At 36.8% G+C, this 16,092-nt stretch overlaps 1 protein-coding gene across 2 annotated transcripts in view; it reads right to left on the bottom strand.

Annotated features, from left to right (window-relative positions):
- Positions 1-16,092, bottom strand: part of LOC116171816 (insulin-like growth factor-binding protein complex acid labile subunit) — a 111,344-nt gene that overhangs the window by 54,821 nt on the left and 40,431 nt on the right. For both annotated transcript variants that reach the window (XM_031488818.1, XM_031488819.1), the window contains exon 2: positions 1,560-1,592. In XM_031488818.1, the coding sequence (XP_031344678.1) occupies positions 1,560-1,561 (2 nt within the window). In that variant the 5' untranslated portion in view covers positions 1,562-1,592. The remainder of the gene's footprint in view (positions 1-1,559; positions 1,593-16,092) is intronic.

Genomic DNA, 16,092 nt, shown 5'->3' with positions numbered 1-16,092 from the left:
TAAGGGAGTAAATTTGGAATGGGGAAGAAGGTTGATTTAATTTAGCAAGACACTTCGTCCAGAAATAATAGAATTTAGATGTTGCCGGGTGTCGTTTATTTAAACATAAGTGTGATTTACCTAAACATGTGTCTTTATTTTTTAAACAAAAAAGGCATAGTTTACTTTCGTCATTTTATGAGCAGAAATTTGTTCACGGATGTTTTGATTACATGGCACTAATGATGAGTTGCAAACACATTGAGGGAGTGTTAGTTCAGACGGTTTGGCGTATCGAGATCAACCTTTTCGTTTCCAAGCCCATTTACATTACATTTCGCAAAAAATTGCTTTCCTGAAACGAAGTTAACGTAAAATGAAGTTTTTGTGCAATTGTCACTTATTAATTGCACAAAGAGGTTTATTTTTACCCGAGTAATTTGGGTGTTAGGTAAATGAAAATTCTGTTGCCTCAATTAGACGAGAAAAACTGTCACTAATAAAATGCGAACGCTAGGTCGGAGCATTTTAGGTTTGGACAGTTTTTTTCGAGCTTTCAATGCTAAAAGGCAACAGATCCTTATTTGGCAACAACACAAATTTACTCGGTTTTAAATAAAACCTCGAGTGTATATGCGGCCGAGGACAGATTAACGACAAAGAAATTTCACATAACTATCAATTACTGACAGACGTCAAACTAGGTTCTATGGGAGAAGGATAATCGCGATTATTGGTTCGGGAAAATGAATAAGTTGAAAAAAACGCACTAGTGCATTTGTCGCTGGAAAAGTTGCAGTACACTTTTGCCGCTTGTCAAAGTGACAATTTTCACTTGGGCTTATGCGATTTTTTATACATGGGTTGAATTGTCCGTTCAAAATAATTACCGGATCATAATGCTACAGAATATTGGACATTTTCCACACAATTAAGTGCGTTTATGTCGTTACTCTAACAAAATTGGTAATTAGATTACATTTTAGCCAACCGTTCATGTGTACTCTCTCTTGTCCTATCTGCCAAAAAAGGTAATTTGTTAATATGGACACAGCGATGCGTATTTCAGATTGCGTGATATCATCAATGGCAATAAAAGCTAATTAATAGCGAAAGTTACACTCAATAATTGCACAAGCTCTCTAGCAAGTATATGCTGAACGACAGAACCTTTTCTCATTTGATCGTACTAGTATTCAAAAAGACAATAATGATGGATGCTAGGTGCTCATTTCTATAGCAAATGTGTACACCTAACCTGTTTATAATACAAGTTTTCCGGTCAGCGCCTTAATAAAATAAGAAAGGTGGTGTATTGGTTTACAATATAGGACAAACATGCCTTTCGGAAGTGCGTACCCTTGACATTAATTTAGGTAATGGGATAATTTACCAGCATTTCACTTATACGCCCGTAATAATGTCTACAGATTTGTATTACGAGTATTACTAGGCTTGGCGTAAGAGTACTTTGCCTATCACATTTCGTCTTCCCATTAGAAGAACGAATACGCAATTTTGGTGGGCGATTTGTTGAAAGAATTTACATGACAAATGCTCTTACTAGGATAATTACTTACATTTTGTATATTATTCCTGTCCTCGGATACGATCTGAAACAAAAATGAGTAATCAATTTAAAGTTTAATCGAGTAGTTTGTATACAGCAAGGTTTGATGCATCATTTCTCTCACAGCCTCCCACTCCACAGTTAGTAAAACAATACCAACATTCAAAAAATCATCAAAAAGTAGAAATAACCCTTGGGTTAATAATCTTAATTTAATATGAATGCCAATCGGATCAAAAAGAAAAGGATGGAATAAGAAGGGTTCAACTGACTCGGCTAATTGCACCTGTCGAGGGTGACAGATAAAAATCGATAAACGCCAAGGGATGAACAAATCAACAGTTTCCAATTCAGAGGGAGCGGCTGAAAGTTAAGAAGGGAAATAGGGCAGAATCAAAAATTTTTGGCTCCGGTAACTCAGTTCAGAGTCCCGCTGACGTCACTAATGAGTGACCTTGTTTTGTGGTGCAAGGTCGCGATCTTGGTGAAGAGGATTTCCCAGTGGCGCAACTAAGGAGGGACGATGTTTGTGTTAGCTTTTTAGTAAAAATGGTCGAGTTTAATTTTATATAGTTCATCATGGCTATCACAAAAGACACAAACGAACGATGAAAACGATAACTGATAGAGAAACAGATATATTTTAAATTAATTGTAAATTGGATGATGATTCCTGTACCATTTCTTCACAAAAATGTTGAAGCTTGAATTTTAGGCAAACATTTGTAATACCTTTCAGAATTTATAAAAATGTTCAAGTTTAATTTTATAGATCGATAAAAAAGATTTTAATTAAAATCTTTCCGTATCTAAAATAAAAGGTTGAGATTTTCCAGTTTAGGAAGATATGTGAAATGCGTTTCAGAACTTTCGAGTTTACCTGGATTTTCTGAGGATGTCACAAAGGCCCATAGGGGCTGGTATGTCTTAATTTCTAGTATTTATTAATATGCTAGCGTCGTCGGGGTCATTCGTCTAATTGAGCTGCCACGTGGGCGGTCCGGGTTCGATTCCCGGTCGATGCAGAATTTTTTAATTTAATATATTATACATTTTGCTAGACTAATGCTGATCGTCGACGTTGGAAATCACTCAAGGCCGTAGGGCCTGGTATTTCTAGTATCTTCCTAAAATTAAAACCTCAAAATGTTAATTGAGAAACAAAAAGATCTTAATTAATCTTTTTTATGGAGCTATTATAAAATTAAACTCGAAAATTTTTACTGGTTCTGAGACGTATTTCAAATATCTTCCTAAAAGTTAATCCTCATAATTTTACAATGAAGGTACAGGAAGGAATGGTACAGGATTTACTGTTACGCAAAACAAAACCAAGTGTTTAAAGCAGATCTTCTCACCACGAGATGATACTTAAATAACAAGCTAGTGTCGTAATGAATGCTTAAATCCTTAAAAACAGATGGCCGAACTATTGCTTCATGATTTCGTTTGTAATCAAGTGTTATGGGGCAGTGTTATGGGGCAGTTTGTCCATAGTGCATTGCATTTTGAAATGTTTAATGATTTAGTTGACACCATTTATGCAGAATTGTGAGTTGAAGATGTAGGTGTAAGTTTTGAAAAAAAAATGGTACACAAAAACACCATCATCTAATTTCTAATTAATTAAAAATCAAGCATTTTACCGGCAACTTTTTTTATCATCGACCGACATCAACATCTCGCTGAATCGAAGCACCCGTTTTCCGCCTTGAATTTACTAGCTTTAATGACCACCCGGTACATGAACACCCGGCGGGTACCTGGAGGCGGTTCGTTACGGAAAGTGTCGTGCCGAAAGGGTTTATGCTATTTAAGGAGTAGATGGTGAAAGTAATTGCTTTAGTTTGTGGCATCGTTGTGCCCGCTGATAAAGAAATCAAGATACCGTAATTAATTTGCCGTTTGCAGCCGTTCCCGTAGGGATATGAGAATTGTTTTTGTAGCATCCGACCGCCCACGACATGGGAAAGCGAGGGAAAAATAAGTTACAGTTCCGTTAATTATACCTATTAGCAGGTTTTAGTTTCCAATGGTATATGAAAACCAGCATTAAAACTACAAGGCTATGCAGGTTTACACCGGTATCAGTTTGATAAGAGACCTTTTGCTGAGCTGAGAAATTGCAAGAGACAATGGGGGTTAGTTAGAAGTATGAATGCAGAAATTTTATCTCGTTCATTTAAGTAAGTATAATTAACAGTAGTTAATGAAATGAGTTGCAGTGAATCGCATCCGAACCAATCGCGCTTAATTGGTTTAGATTTTGAAATGTGTCCCCGATTTTTGTGATGATCAGAAGCCGAAAGGTTAATTAAAGAAATTTCTATTTTTGAACGCTTTACTCCGAATACACTGAGCTGGCTGAGAAAACCGGCGATGTTTAGTTTGCCTTTTTCACTTTTGCAAGTTTGCAAGTCACATAGCATTAAGATATTCTTCCGCTAGGTTTGATTTTAAAGGAAAGTAGTTGATATCGTTCTTTCGTTAATTAAAAGGGGGGTATTGCTTTGCTTTTCCCGTATTTGATTTCACGTAGACCACTACTACAGCCGACCTTAACCAAGGGCAACGTTGCATCCCTTGGTGGCGCTCGAGTTACCGTACCGTTCCGCTTCTGCAACTGTCACCGTTTAAGGTAAATTAACTTTATATATTTAATACATTGTAATTTCATTTTTTCGATTAAGTTTAAGGCAACCAATTTTTCGTCCACAATGTAACTTGTTTTTTTTTTATTCTTGTTAGGATTCGGCTGTCTACAGACGCGACAACATTAACGCATTACGCGGTTATAGTGATATTATTATCTGTGCATCCCTATCGCATGTGAATAAATGCATAATTTGTCATTTTTAAAATAGCCTAGGCCTAAGGAGGCACAGGTATTCATGCTAGTGGAGCGAAATAGGTGACATCTAACGCAGAGAATTCCAGGTTGTATATTGTCACATAATATACGACCTCCTTGAAAGTGTAGCTCAAACTCACTTGGGTATGACTCATCCACATTACGTCATCGACAAGCTGGTTGAGTTTCAGCTATAATAGATTCTTCGTAGTCTATTCTCTTTGCTTATCTTTATATGAAAACGAATTCAACGATCTGCAAAAGAATGCTCTGCTTTAATTCATCTTCAAAGACGAGTATAATAAGACACAAGGCTGTTGTCTGATTCTGACAATGCACAGCATCTCAAAGAAAATTTATTAAAACGATAAACAATTATTCCGTTCCATAAGCGTACAATCTCAATCTATTGAGCCGTAGGGCTCCGTTATTTATCAAAGATAATTCAATCGCCCTTTCGAGCAGCAGCTTTTACGTTCGCTTCTCACCAAAAAGCTAAGATTTGTACGGCATGCGTCCGCATCCAAAGCCCGGAACTCATACATCAAAAAGATATATAGTACAATTACAAATATTCTGCTAGTGGCGTTCGGCGTTCTCGTAATATTCAACAATTCGGTATTGTATTGCAGCTTTCGAAAGCGACGCGGTGTGTTACATTTTTACATCTGTAGCTGATGTCCATTCTAATATTCAATCATTTATTCTTTTTGTGCTTTCATAAATGCCGTATACTGTGCACAATGGTAGGTTGTCGTTGTAGCCCATAATCTCATTGTTGAACATTTTGTCGTTCCTATGTTTCGCACTACGTGACAGCTCAGTTATTTATTAACAGAGTTGACAAGCGGGTTAATTATTGATTGTCGGACTAATTTGTGCATGGCGTTAGGTACCAACGAATTTTCGTTCGTAGCATCTGAATTTACCTTTATTGTACCTACATCATTCCCCTTTATCTTCTGAAGGAGAAGGTTGTGTGACTTTTATCATTTAGTTTAGTTGGTGAGTGTGACATAACATGAGCTTCATCCATGTCTCAGTTACCCATCCCTTTAGCAAACAAGAACCCTCTTCTGTAGCCTGGCCCCTTGTTTGTGTAAGTACAATTAATTGGGCACATTACGTTTTCCTTAAGTATCCAAGGGAACCCAAAGTTCGAAAACGAGCCGAATTTCGAGCCGAGCTGAACTTATTTTTTTGAGCCAAATAGGACATCTCTAATTACGAGCAGAGCCGGGTTTTCAAAAAATGTTGCTGCCAATTCACACTTGACGTCAATAGTTTCTTAGGATGGTTGCGATTGGATTTTTTTATTCTGTTTCGCTACTGTAAGTCCCCTGCCACTGTACCACAAATCTTCTTCGAGATTTCTTCACCTCCCTCTGTGGCCCTCTTAAATATGCTTCCGTCATGCCTGCTTCGCTCCTGCTTCCAGCCCTTTTCGGACACTTTAAAGTTTTCTTTTGCATTTTTCAAAATTGGATTATACTTTATGTTTTCCACAAGCTTCATGTCCGATTGAAACATTCCTTGTGCCCTCTTACGTTTCTTTCACTTTGGCCTTTTTACATAACCTTCAATCCACTTGTACACTTTGTTACGCCCTATTCACTTCCACCCCAACCCTACTCCCTCAACTCTCGCACAGCTTATCTGCTTCACTTCCTCAACCCCTATGTGTCATTATCACAACTACCTCTTAACGCCTGACTCTCGCAACCTGTTGAGCGTGTTCTTCCGGTCCCCTTCACATATCCTTCAACATTCCTTACTTGTGTTGAATTTGCGCACTCTACAACCCCCCTTTTCTTCAAAATCATACCTGATTGAAGCATTCCTTACGTCCTATTATTCTTTCTTCTCATACTTTTTTTAGCCGTATTTTTCCTTACGCCTCCTTTAGGCCATCGCGTCTTTTTCACCGTTCTATCATGTTTTCCACGTGTGACCCTCCCTCATCAGTCTTTTCTTTGCGCCCACTTTTCGCATCCACAGCCCTTCTGTAAGGCACAACCGCACCTTAGTTAATCCTTTCTGACTTCTACATGCAATCTTCAGACTAAGCCTCCTACACGTATTATTACTTCCCTTTAGCGTCTCCTTCAAGTCATCTCATATATTCTTCCCTCCCTCTCATAATTTACACGCTTTACCGCGCTTCATTCACAGCCGCCTACACCTCCACCACTCCCACCTTCTTCAACCCTTTTTCATGTCCAATCTTTGTGATCTTCACGACTTTTTCTCCCATTAGACGACTGCTTGCCGCACTTTTGTTTCTTCTGGACCCAACCCCATGCAGAAAATGTGTTCTTCTTCTCTCTTAACGTCTTCTTACTCCCCCTTTCTTCAATAACTCCTTTAAAAGATTATTTACATTACCGTCACACCTTTTCACCCCCTCCGTTAGGGTTATTTCTCCCATGCTTTTTGTTTTAAACTCCTTTCCCTACTTGACTATACGCGCTCATTTACGCCTTCTTTTTTCTCATCTGCTATTATTCGCTTTCTTCGCGCAACCTTCACTTCTGCTTCGCTTCTCGTTCGAGCTTTGTTCACACGTCCTTCTGCAGTGTACACGCCCCATGGCCACCGTTCTCACGCCTCTTTCAAGACCATTTCGCTCATTGCTCGCTTCATGCAACTGTCTGTTTCTGATACATTTTGAATCTCCTTGAAACCTTCTTTAATGCACCTTCTACGGGGTTCGTTACCCTACCACGCCTATTCCATATTCACTTCACATTTTCTTCGCCCCTCCACTGAAGGTGTCCTGACATCATGTTTTCATTACTCCTGAGTTGTTCTAGCCTTCTTATCCACCCTTTACGCACCTTGTGAAGTTTTTTCACGGCACTTTCACCTTCCTTCTTCCTTCAAGACATTTATTTCATAGCTCTGTTTCGCGCTCGGTTCATTACTACTTCGAACCTTATTAACCTTTGCCTCTTCGCTCTACGTTTTCTTCACGCCTATTTCCTTGACGCCTATTGCGGGCCACTTTGGCACTTCTAGGTGTTCTTATACCTCCATCAAAGCATCTTCGCGTCTTTCTCCCCCTCTTATGCACATCTTGCGTTTCCCCCAAAATATGTACCATGTGTCCTATTTTAGTTGACACTGCAGTGTATCTGGGCCGTTTTTAAAGACAGAGATTTACGGTTTTCGAGACCCTTTGCCACTTTCTTGTAACTTTTGTAATACCACAAACAGAGTCTAGTTACGATTGTTTCTGAGATACAAGGTGAATATGAAAATTTTGACTTTTTGGGATATTACGAGGGATGTTATCATATCTTAGTACCCATGTAAAAAAGGTAAAACCTGCCTATTTTAGATATTTTTACATAAAATCCAGTCAACAAAAATTAGTATTTAAAAAAATTTTAAAATGCAACACCTTGTATATCTTAACGGCAATTTTTTGCATTCTGTTCACTGATTACATTGATGCATCAGTACCTATATATTTTTTTAAATTTTAGCCATGACTCAAAACTAAAAACCTTATTTTTTACCGTTTTCCAATGGTAGGCCATGGATTCGTGGAGATATTGCTTTGTTTATTGTATCCATGGTAACTAAGGCAGCCGATACCAATCAATAAAAATTGCTAACGAACATTTCAAAAATTAAAAAACATGATATTGCTATGTAAACCGGGGTGTGGGGGGGGGGGGGCCTTCTTGGGTTGGTAAAGGTAAAGAACGCGCATAAGTAATTTTCGGTTAAAGTTATCGGAATGGCAAACGGCACACTCTGTATTTTAACCTTATCCAAAGTTTGATCGAGAAATCTAGCGGAATTTTGTTCCAATACGCACATGAATAATGAATTTTATTGGTGCTTTACTTTTGCTGTAATTTTTTTCAATAATGTTGTCGGTTTTATTTGTTTCTGCAATTTAAGTCGCAGAAATTCAATGTGGGTAAAATTATGGCGTCTATTTGAGACTTATTTAGCAGATGTTTTATAAGGGGACTTTATCAAAGTAAAATTTAGATAGGTACACGATATGCAACGTTGGAAGATAAGGAAGTGCGATGTAAATAAGTGCTCGCGTTCCGTCGGCCGTTTCCGAATACAAAAATTGTGATACAGATGGACGAGACTTAAAAAGGATGACGCGCCGATCTAACGTGACGGTATCGGTTCATTTGACTTACGTAGCAGTCCGTTTCGTGTAAATTCAAATACGCATTTTTCCGGTAGTCAGCCGGTGTTTTGAAGTCTTAATTGTCAGTTAAATTAAAAAGACGTGATACAGGAATAGTTTCCGAATGCTGTCCAAAGTTAGTGTTTACGTAATTAGTTTCAAGTTTTCGATGCGTCATCCACATCAATTGGGTTCCACAGAACCAAACTGTTACCAGTGGTCACAATGCGCTATCTGTGATCTGTGAAGCAGTTCCTGGCCAAAAGAAAAGTTTCTGTTCTTCAAAGTCCTCCCAAAAATTGAATCGATACGAAAGGGATAACTCTACAGGCCGGCGGAGCTACTCTACAGCTTGTCAGTGAATGACCTACAGCACTGCTTCCAACAAAAGAAAAATTAGAATGGATCAGTGTAGGGATGGGGATGGGAACTAGGGAGCATCTTGCATAATTAATAGTTAACTGTTTTTTAATAGCCAAATCTTGTATAATGGATTATCATATTATATTATACTAATGGATTACATATAAAAAATTACACGCCGGAAATTGGGATCAGATAATTCACACGTGTACATTTGGTTGCCTAATGTTTCAAGAAAAAGTCTGACATCCAGACATTATATTATATTATTGTTGTCATATTTCAGGGAAATTAAAACTATGTTTACTATACAGACGTATAAACAACAGTTTAACGCAACTTCTCTGGATTATGAGATAACACAAAGAATTAAATTAAAACCGATGACTACGGTGTTAGGGAAATATTTATTATTTTACACTTTGCATGGTTAAGATTTTCGGTCGGTAGGTAAATATTTTATTAAAAAATTTCCCCTACAAGATTCTATTTATATCCAGTCATTAAAAGTTTTGTTTTGATAATAATAATATCGTGGTATACATAAGACAAATCGCATCTGCTCCCTAGTGTCGCTGAACAGAAGATAACATCATAGAGTTCAAGACCTTAAAACCCCATGCAAGAGACTGATTTACTACCGTCACACGTCGAAGTGCAAAAACTAAAAGCAAGCAACACATGTGCGAAATTCTTTACGTTAGGCGTCGAGTGTCTCATTAAAACAGAAACTGCTTTAGAAATTGTTAAATTCGGAACACTCCCAAGCCTTTTGCCGTAATTGCAGCCCGAATTACAGTTCTGAATCGACCTGAAATTAAACGTCAAACGAGCGGCCTTTGGAAGACAAATGTATAATTAAACGAGAAAATGAGTAAAATAAAAAAGCATATAGAAAACAACGAACAGATGTCTGATGCATCCGGTTCCACTTTGATAATTTCTTTCGAGGGTTTTTCTAATTTTGGATACATTAAGCCTCTTTAAGCCATTACGATTAAGGTATTAACGTGGTTACACACTTTTGTCCAAAAATAAAGGCGGATATGTGCACAGGCTTTTAAACGGTCTTGGGGTGCGGGGTAGTAGACTAGAACAATCGCGAAGAAGATCCGGTGTATGACCTTACACTTTCAATTGTGTGCTTGCCTTCCATTCTTAAAGAAGTTGGGTGTTTTATTACGTTCCGTTCCGTTTAAGACCCCCTGGCTGTATCGGATTTATTAAAAGTTCAGTAAATGGTAACAGGTAGCTATAGTACATGCGATGCCCATTTCCCATCTTTAGAGCTTAAAAAAATTTCTCTACGTAACTACAATCTACACTAATGCATTTAGTTCACCGTTTCTCCGGGTGATTCATTCCATAAACTACCCCTTTAGCATTTCTTAGACGTATTTTGAAGTGCAACAGCGCAGATTTGTTCATCATACATAAGTTTGCTTTAAAGGCCTTCAAGCGTTGAATCTTGTTTTCGTAAACCGTTTTTGCCATTTATGCAATAAGTGAATAAGCGAAATGTCATCACAGTACCACTCGCCATCAATTTTCCGGAAGATGCTTAGGTTTTGCCCGTTTCTGCGGCGGAGAGCCCTTATTCACGCACTGCATTGATTCCTCTTTTGTGGAAGGGTCTCAGTAAAACATCCGCTTTTAAAATAATACTGTTTGTTACGAGTTGCCAATATAAGTAAATTAAAAATACGTGGCTGATGGTTTATGAGGAAAGAGAAGAGAACTTTATTGCGTAACGGAGGCAATCGGGCGGCGGATTTGTTTTTTAACCGTAAATATACTACGAAGTGAAGATTTTAACGACGTAGTAGTAAAATTTTTGAGTCAGAATAAATTATTACCACAAAAACGTTCGGGTCCAAGGTACAAAACGTTTCGTTGCGCTATATTTGGAGTGACAAGTTACGTTAAAAACTGGTTTATTAATAAAAATTTTGCACCTACTTTGTTTATTCAAGGTGTTAATCACATTATCAATACAACAGTACGTAAAAAAGTTAAACACAATTGACACAATTGATTTATGATTTCTTTTGCTGCAAACCCTTGTAAGGCTAATTCTGGACATTTCCATACCGCGGTCATTTTTTCCATAAATAAATCTAAATTGTAACTAATAAACTGTATAATATATTTTTACCTGGCGCCATTCTGACGATCCTAATATTTTATGTGTATTCTTCGTATCGTGAGCCCTTGGTGTGAATGTCGGGTTCCATTACATAACAGTCTTAGTATATAATATCATTTCCGTGGGGTGGCAGAATATTTTAAATATCGATGTAAAGTCACGATTATGAGGGAAATGAAATTCCCCAATAATTGTCGTACAGGCTGAACATAATGTAAAATTATTTAATGCATATTGAAAAGGAGTGAAAAGTAACTGAATACATATTCCGGAAAGTTTTGAATAACTCTTTTTTGCTTCCTTGTAATCAATGAAGTCCCTAGAGCTATGCTCGTGTGATTAAGAGAGGGTAACCCTGAATTGAATTTAGATTTTGATTCTTTCCATTTCTTGCGTTTTTTTTATGTTGGTAGAGCGGCAGACAGACATTCCCGAGCAACTCGTTTCACAACACAACGTCTGTCCTATTACTAGGCAGGTTTGTTAGTTGACGATCATGTGCCATTTCTCGTCTGGAGGTAGGTTATTACAGTCTGAAGAATCTTGAGAGTATGAAGGAATTGAAAAATCTAAATAATCCGGAGAATTTTATGAAAAAGAAAAAATTCAAGTTTGTAATTCCAAAAAATTTGACTCGAAAAACCGAAGAATCGGGTACAAGACTTAACCTAAAGAATCAAATAAATCCAAAAAATCGTAAAAAATTAAAGAATCTGAAAAATCAAGAGTGAAAGGTCCGAAGAATCACAAGAATCCAAAAACATGGTAAAATCGATAGAATTTTAAGAAACTGAAGAATGCCAAGAAATGGAATGATGTGAAAAATTCGAAGAATTCCATGGAGGACACGGTTCCAAAGAATACAAATTTGAAAAATCTGTATATTTCAAAATATGAAAAATACGAAAAATCACAATAATCGAAAGAAATGTTATTGATAGGTAATAGAAATAATCGAATGAATTCGAAGAAAGTAAAAATTCCGAAAGATCTTAAATTTGAACAGCTGAATCAGATCGGAAGAAACTGAAGAATTGGAAAAAAACTGATTCGCTATATGCTTCAATAGTATTTAGCATAACATCAACACAATTCCATATTAATCTATACCATTATAACGGCCTAACCGTGTCCGCCTTATATTTTCTTTAAATACTGCTACTGCTGACTGACGGCATTATTAAATATATAGTTGATTCCATTTTAGTTGAAATGGTCATATCTATTTCCGATGCCACTTCGAATTTCGACACATTAACGTGAACAATTTCCCGATAACGATTTATGCTGTCCACAAGCACGACTGTCCTAGTGGTAATTCACAACGCCAAACGTCGCAAGGGGTTCAAACGTTTGCTACATTCAACATTCCTGTGTAGGGATACGTCATCCTGAAATATAAATATTGGAAAAAAGTTTTTATTCGGGGGGGGGGGGGGGGGGGGGGGTGAACTAGACTCTATGCAAAGTAATTAAGTTCCACACGACAAATAATTTGTTTTTGTTTAATTGATATGCTAAATTATTACTTTTATTGATTTTCATAAGACATTTGCGTTGATAAAATTTGCAGGTGTTGCTTTGTGTAAAATTTATCTCTTTGCAGATTATTTTTGTACAGAATGGACAGATGCGTCAAAAGTGAATGGGTTTTTGTTAGACAGCAAATGAATTTATTCACGTGAAAATGCAAAAGTTCGAATACGGAAAAATTGTGCATCTTTAAAAGAGAATGTGGAGGTGATTCGCGGTGGGGCGTTCCTACGAAGGTGTTTTTTACCATATTAGATTCTCGAAGTTTTACTCGCACTTACGTTCGGAGTTTTTATAATTTACGTTGTCGTCACTTGCGAGTGTAATACTACTGTGTAATAATAATAGGTCGACCAAAAATCGTTTTGAAAGTAACTACAAATTATTACCGTAACCAACACTTAAAAAACGTACTTCTAATTCATCAATAAAAAGACCGCATACCATGAAGACCACGTTTAAGAAGTAGGCAAGATTTTTTTTCTATTTTCGTCTGTGATCTTTGATGTTAAATTTGTTTTGCGTAGATTTACTTTAGGTAGTATTGGGGAAAGTTAGGGTCTAACTTTAGATTTAAGGTGGTTGTAATTTGTTTTAAAAAAATGTATTCACCTGTGTTAAGCACTCAGTAAATTTCGAGTCTCTTGTTAGTTTGAGCAAGCACAGTGTTAATTTGTGTGTATGAAAATGATTGTTTGATAGTGAATTATTTGAGTCTTATATTGGAGGAACCGAGCCCAAGTGTGTGAAAATGAGGTACATTGTACACGCTCCTGGTTACCTTAATATTATGAAGCGCTTGCCGCTTAGCATATTAAACAAAGCAGCAGAACATAGAATTAATCATATTTGTGTACCTTTACTGCCTTCTAATCTGGTTAAAACAAAGGGATTTGCATGCTTGAATTGAAATTAACCCAATAGCTTGATCTGCAGTGATTATTTTACCTGCACGTATCATACAAAGGATAATAAGCTAACATTTTCTAAAGGTAATAAAGATGATATGAGCGTTAGAAAAATATGCATGTCAATGTATATTGTATTCTTCTTTAAAGCGGCCAAATATATATCCAATAAGTTAAATATGTAGCAATAATACCTTCGGCACTCCAAAACAGAAATTTGCATAATCTTTTTAAGCAACAACCGAAAGCGACTGCCTGCTTTCGCAAGGATTAACTAGCTTTTAACATTATTTAAGAAGATACGAGTGACAACCTCAATCAGAATGCATTAGAAGTTGGCAACTTGGCAAAGTACCCTCCGAAAAGGACCGGCATTAATCTGTTTCTTTTCGTGCCATTTTTCAAGACGAATGATTATACTTACAAAAAAAGATTTCAGGCGGATGACAGTTTAGATGTTGTAATTTAATTTAAAATGCTGATTGATATTAGGGCGAAAGGATCTCGAAAGGATTAGAGTTGACAAATTACTTTGTAAACATTGCAAAATTTGGTAAGCAAAGGGATTATGTAAATGGAACTTTTACGAGGGGCGTATCTTTCCATAGTGAGCAATGCGAAATTAAAGGAACTGGTAATTAGAGGTCGTATGTTAAAAATTACGGCAATTCCGAGAAGATACAAGTGGATGACTTCTACTGGAAGAATTTCCCTCGCGTTATGTAATTTATATTATTTGACCTAATTTACGGAAGGTGGTAACTCAATAGTTAGTATTATTACATGTCTTCCGGTCCGAATATGATTAATGATATTTGTGTTTGTAGCACATTAGGTATATGTAATTAGGAGAGAAAGGTAATTAGTGCTAAAATGTCGCACAGCTAAGCCAACTACATAGATCAAACTAATGTTTTCTCTCATATTTATCTATTGCTTGACCACTCCATCCTTCACAGCCACCACAGCCAATTAAAGAAATACGTCACGTTATCCCTCTGGTTAATTGTTAATGTCTATCCTGAGCATAATTTTGGGGTTTGTGTCGTCAAAGAATATTCATATTTCTTATAGATAACATTAATGGACTAATTGCCATTTTGTTCAAAATCCTTAAATCGAATTGACATGACATCTATAATTAGGTTGCAATAAATGTCTTGTAGATACTACACGCAGATGGAACAGGCCAAGCGGAGGCTTCTCTGGTAATTTTTGGAATTCATTCGTCCATAAAGTTATGCATACACCCCAAGTACCTACTTGCTTTTATGGCAGGCGACGTATTTTTAGCCCTCGGTTCCGCATCGGTCTAATGATTAAATAAGTAACCTAGTGATTTTAGCTTCACTCCTTTTCTGCATGGTAATAATAGGTAAGAAGAGTGAATTGCGGATTAAGTTTTAAAACTTAGGTATTTCTCGGATTTGAACATGGCATGCCAGTGTAAAATACCTCGCAAGATGTCATTCTTTACTTTTACCTGATATAAATCCATACAATACGAAGGATATTTCTTGATCCTAACGGTTGAAAGGTTGCATTGTGATTTTCACGTCCGTCACTTTAGAAGCAAATCTGTTCAAAGAAGTAAATTTTGTTTAGTACAAAATTAAATAGTCTCTTGCTGTAGAGTAACAACAATGGAACATGGTTTCAATAGACAACGTGGGAAAATTCCAGGAAAATTAGCTCACGGATACAGCACCTTTGAAAATTGAAATTAACATTGTAGAATAACATCCTAGAACAATTGCTAAAGCTACAAATTAAAGCATATTTTCCGTCCGTCCCAAGGCTTGAGATCTCAGCACTCCCATCATGTAGAAAGCTCCGATTTTTTTTGTTTAATAGGTGTTAATACGTAGAGTGGACAAAGAGAAACTGGAATTCCATTACAACCACTTTTAACGACAATTTATTTTAATCTTACATAATACATACCTATAGTTAACAAAATTGCATCAAATTCATGTCTTGGTCATTGAGATAATGCTCTTAATCTTGTTCCCAGCGATATCAGTACAAGAATAACGATTTGGACATGTTTTGATCAAAGTCCACGTGGTCGCCAAAAATAGATCAAATTCACGTTTTGATCATTGAGATAATGCTCTTAGTCTTTTTCCCAACGATCTTGGTGAATAAATAACGATTTTGACATATTTTGATCAAAATCCATGTGGTCGCCAAAAATAGATCAAATTCATGCTTTGGTCATTGAGATAATGCTCTTGGTCTTTTTCCCAACGATCTTGGTGAATAAATAACGATTTTGGCATATTTTGATCAAAATCCATATGACCTCAGAAAAATAATTTAACATCTTTGAATCGCTCGCATACGGTTATCAAATGTGCACATGATGTACTCTTTCATCATCAAGATAATGCATTTACTTAACTGATTTAACTACTAAACTGTCAACGCTTCTGTTAACTTCGATATGGAAGACAAGAGGGAGTGTTGGAATGAGTTGCGGAAAAATTGGGCGGAGGTGTTTGAGAGAAAGGATACAAAATCGCCACTGGGAGAATCAAGAAAAGGTGAACTGGATAAATGAATGAAGATAAACATCGAGAG

Source organism: Photinus pyralis, unplaced genomic scaffold (assembly GCF_008802855.1).
Source record: "Photinus pyralis isolate 1611_PpyrPB1 unplaced genomic scaffold, Ppyr1.3 Ppyr1.4_LG5, whole genome shotgun sequence".
NCBI classification, from domain to species: domain Eukaryota; kingdom Metazoa; phylum Arthropoda; class Insecta; order Coleoptera; family Lampyridae; genus Photinus; species Photinus pyralis.
The sequence above is the reverse complement of the archived record's forward strand: the minus strand, read 5'-3'. Positions and strand labels throughout refer to the sequence as shown.